Source organism: Olea europaea, unplaced genomic scaffold, assembly GCF_002742605.1.
Source record: "Olea europaea var. sylvestris unplaced genomic scaffold, O_europaea_v1 scaffold3045, whole genome shotgun sequence".
Taxonomy (NCBI): Eukaryota; Viridiplantae; Streptophyta; class Magnoliopsida; order Lamiales; family Oleaceae; genus Olea; species Olea europaea.
Window position 1 is genome coordinate 56,407 of NW_019249143.1, and position 3,801 is coordinate 60,207.

The 3,801-nt window shown below is 31.9% G+C and overlaps 1 protein-coding gene across 1 annotated transcript in view; it reads left to right on the forward strand.

Moving 5' to 3' along the window:
• The first annotated feature begins 2,430 nt into the window (after nucleotides 1-2,430).
• Nucleotides 2,431-3,801, forward strand: part of LOC111384909 (surfeit locus protein 2-like) — a 2,633-nt gene continuing 1,262 nt past the window's right edge. Inside the window, exons 1-3 of the mRNA XM_023009255.1 lie at nucleotides 2,431-2,807; nucleotides 2,939-3,036; nucleotides 3,131-3,442. Coding sequence (XP_022865023.1) covers nucleotides 2,542-2,807; nucleotides 2,939-3,036; nucleotides 3,131-3,442 — 676 coding nt within the window. The 5' untranslated portion in view covers nucleotides 2,431-2,541. The remainder of the gene's footprint in view (nucleotides 2,808-2,938; nucleotides 3,037-3,130; nucleotides 3,443-3,801) is intronic.

The following is a 3,801-nucleotide window of genomic DNA, read 5'->3' on the forward strand; positions in this document are numbered from 1 at the left end:
ATTTACTCATTTTTTCCAACAATTCCCCACATTATCATTGTGAAATAACTTGTTTGCATGCTCATATAAATAGGAAACATTACCATATTATGTACCTTAAAGTATCTTAGGTCATTATAAAATGAATAATGCTATGTAGTCCCACCGCGGTTGTAATCACAGTCTAAGGGCGCTAGATGATAGGGTTTTAATTTCACTTATCATATAATGCCACAAATAAGTTAACAACGCTATCTAAACTAGGATTGCAGCTCCATTGGGGCTAAATAGTATTACTCTTATAAAATTATGATGCAAACACTACGACTAAGGTGTGCATAATATTTCAAGGTGAAAGAGCAACTCCAAGAGTCTTTTAGAAGTGGAATATTCTCTATTTTAAAGAGTCAATCTTTAAAATTTTACTCCAATAGACTCTTCAATTTAACATTTTAAAATAGAGAGTAGGTACCTCTCTATAATTTAATGCTTCAAAGGTTCCTAATTTCAATGCAAAATTTATTGACATAATTAAATAATATGTGCAAATCTCAATATCTTTTCATTGAATCATTGCAAGCTATTGGAGAACTTTAAAATTAAATATTAAAAACAATAAATATATATTGAGAATGCTAAATTAAATGTTAAAAATAAAGAGGCTATTGGAACACTTTTAAAATTTTTGCTTTTTAAATTGTAGAATATGCTCTTTAAAAATAAAGAACCTTTTGAAGATGCTCTAAAATACTTTCCGAGGAGATCATATTCTCGCTAATCAAGCAATTTCTTCAAATCAAATATATGCACTTGAGCTCAAGAATATTAAAAATTTCAAGGTGCAGCTTGTTGGGAATTTATTTAATTAATGAATTCTGCAAACTCCATTGCTTTATCTTGAACAAAACAATTATGATCTACAATTCACAACTGTTCAATTGTCTAGTTTTCAATGAAAATTCATACAGGGAACAAGATAGAGAGAACTGGAGTTTTCTAGCAAGAATATAAAATGTGTATTCTCTACTGATTTTTCAATCCTAACAACCTATTAATATAAGTCCAAATGGATTTGACTCGTCTTTTAACTTAATCCGGTCCAATATTAATTAATCCAATTAATTAAATTTGGTCCGTAAATTAATTAATTAATTCGGGCCTATTTACAAGCAATTCAATTAATTAATTATCCAACACTTATCAATTAATTAATCGGTAAATCTCATTCTTTTAGTTTTTCTTTTGTATGTGATCGATTAAGTTTTCAATCACGATACCTAATAGCGTAAATTATTATTTTGATCTAATCAAAATTGATAAATTAAAATACCATTTTTGAATTTATTACCAATACACATTCATCGTCCTAAATTAACATCTAGCAATATATCAGAGTAATACATGTGACGAAAAATATCACGTGGTATGACAAAACCAAATATGTTCGTACTGTAAAACTATAATCATTTTGTCAATATGATCCTATCACTTACAAGATATGGATACGTATAAATTTCAATTGTCGATCATATCTTTCATCTCACTATTAAGTCAATATAAGTCGAAAACTCATTTTCGATTTATGAGTACATCTTGGCGAATCAACTTTACTAAATGAAATGTAGTTTTTACTCTCTAAGAGTGACGTATCTTCTATTGATCATTCACAACCTTCATATGATTCTTGACACACCCGAACGATGCTGTATTAGTGATCATTAGCAGAGTAATATCCAGTATCATCAAAATATGACTGTCCTCATTTAAGATACTATAATGACCTAAGGTTGAAGGACAAATTTCACTACCGAACGTTAGAGATTAACCACTAACACTCAAATAAGTATCCACGTGGAATCTCTCAAGCGAGTCTCCTATGTTTTGTTATATAACAAAACATCAATGTGTTCATTTAAGTGTCACTATACTTTAACTTGTGAGATTAATTACTTACTTTATAAGTAAGAAATGTCACATATGATCGTCTATTCGTATCTCATTATTACTTACAACCAAAGAAGAATTAAGATTTAGTAATATGTAATTTGTATCCCACAATCACAACTCATTGTGATTAACAAATACTAAGATTTGAATATATGGATTTTATTATTTAATTTATTAGAATATTAATTAAATCAAATAATAAATTTGCCATAAATGAAATGCATCAATTATATATTAAAAATATTTACTTTAAAGTCGATTGAAATTAGGGCATAACACTTACACAATCAAGGATTTAAATCTAAGACAACTTTCTCAAAAATTCTTTTACAAGAAATAGAAGTAAGAACATATGTCATTCCAAACGGAACCTCGGTTTGATAAGCAACTTTTGACATTTAAAAAGTGCTTCCAAATAGGCCTTAGCAGGTGAAGTAGACTAATCAAAAATCGTTTTCAAAATTCTGAGACTATTTATGTAAATCGTTCTTTAAGATTCGACAACTTAATCAGAAGGACCGACTCTTCCAGTGCCGAGCTTAATTTGCCCTAAATAACGTCTCTCTGCCTCTCTCAGACGCATTGCCGAACATAATTTGCCCTAAATAAGACCTGATGGGGAAGAAGGAAGGAGGGGAAAGCAATGAAGAAGAAAATTATACTGTAACCAAGGTAAAGGAAGGTCACAACTTGCTGGGCTCCCCGACTTTCAAGCCACTGGACATTGGACGCTTCAAATGCGTGGAGACAGGCCATGAGTTGCTGGCGCACGCCAGGGACTCTTACGCCCAAAGCAAGCACTGTAGATTAGGACTAATCGACTCCGCCCTTGCCAAAAAGAAGCCCCCTCTCAACATGTTCATTCAGGACCCTGTTTCACGGTGAATTCCTGTATTTTAATTTTGCCTTGCTATTTGAAGTGTTAAGAATGGGATTTAGGTTTAGGTTTTATGTAATTGTTAATGAGAAAAGGGAGTTTTTTTTTTTTTTTTTGGTGGTTGTGATGTTTTAGTTCAAAGCTAAAGTGCAAGTTAACTGGAGTCACTATCAATAAAACAGAGGAGCATATATGGAAGCATATCAATGGAAAGCGTTTCCTCAACAAGTTAGGTTCGTCTTTCTAATTTTGATTGAAAATTTCAGGAAAAAATCGTTGTTTGCTTAAATTCGGCTGTGTTAATATGTGTATGGATAATGCAAACAGAGAAAATGGAAGCTGAAAAGGAAATTCCGAATGGGGCACTAGAGAAGAAGGGCGAGGAAAAAGAGGAGAAAAAGAAAAAGAAGAATAAAGATGATGATTTGAAGAAGAAGAAGAAGAATAAAGAAGATGGTTTGAAGAACGTGAAGAAGAAGAAGCAAGAGGAAAATGGTATGTTTATTGCTGAAATGGAGGATTCGATAGGGAATGATGTTGATTTGGAAGAAGAAAATGAGTTCTGGATGCCTCCTGTCGGGGATCGTTGGGACCATGATGATGGAGGCGTGCGAGAAATTGATGGTACTGGTGAAGAAGGTATATCTCTATCTTCATGATATATTTTGTCGTGTCAAATGCATATTCACGTAGATGAACTGGTATATTACACCGTAGCATTGTTAACTCCCTAATATGCTTAAATTACAAGTGCAATGAGATTTTTGTTGTTTAAAAATGCCTGTGAGAATGAGTAATGCTGAAGAAATCTTGAGTGTAGATATTTTGCTTGCTTAAATTACACTGTTATCATTGTTAACTCACTAATATGCTTAAATTACAGTGCAATGAGATTTTTGTTGTGTGAAAATACCTATGAGAATGGGTAATGCTTAGGAAATCTTGAGTATAGATATTTTACTTGCGTAAAATACATTTTGATGAAGTATTTTAGCACC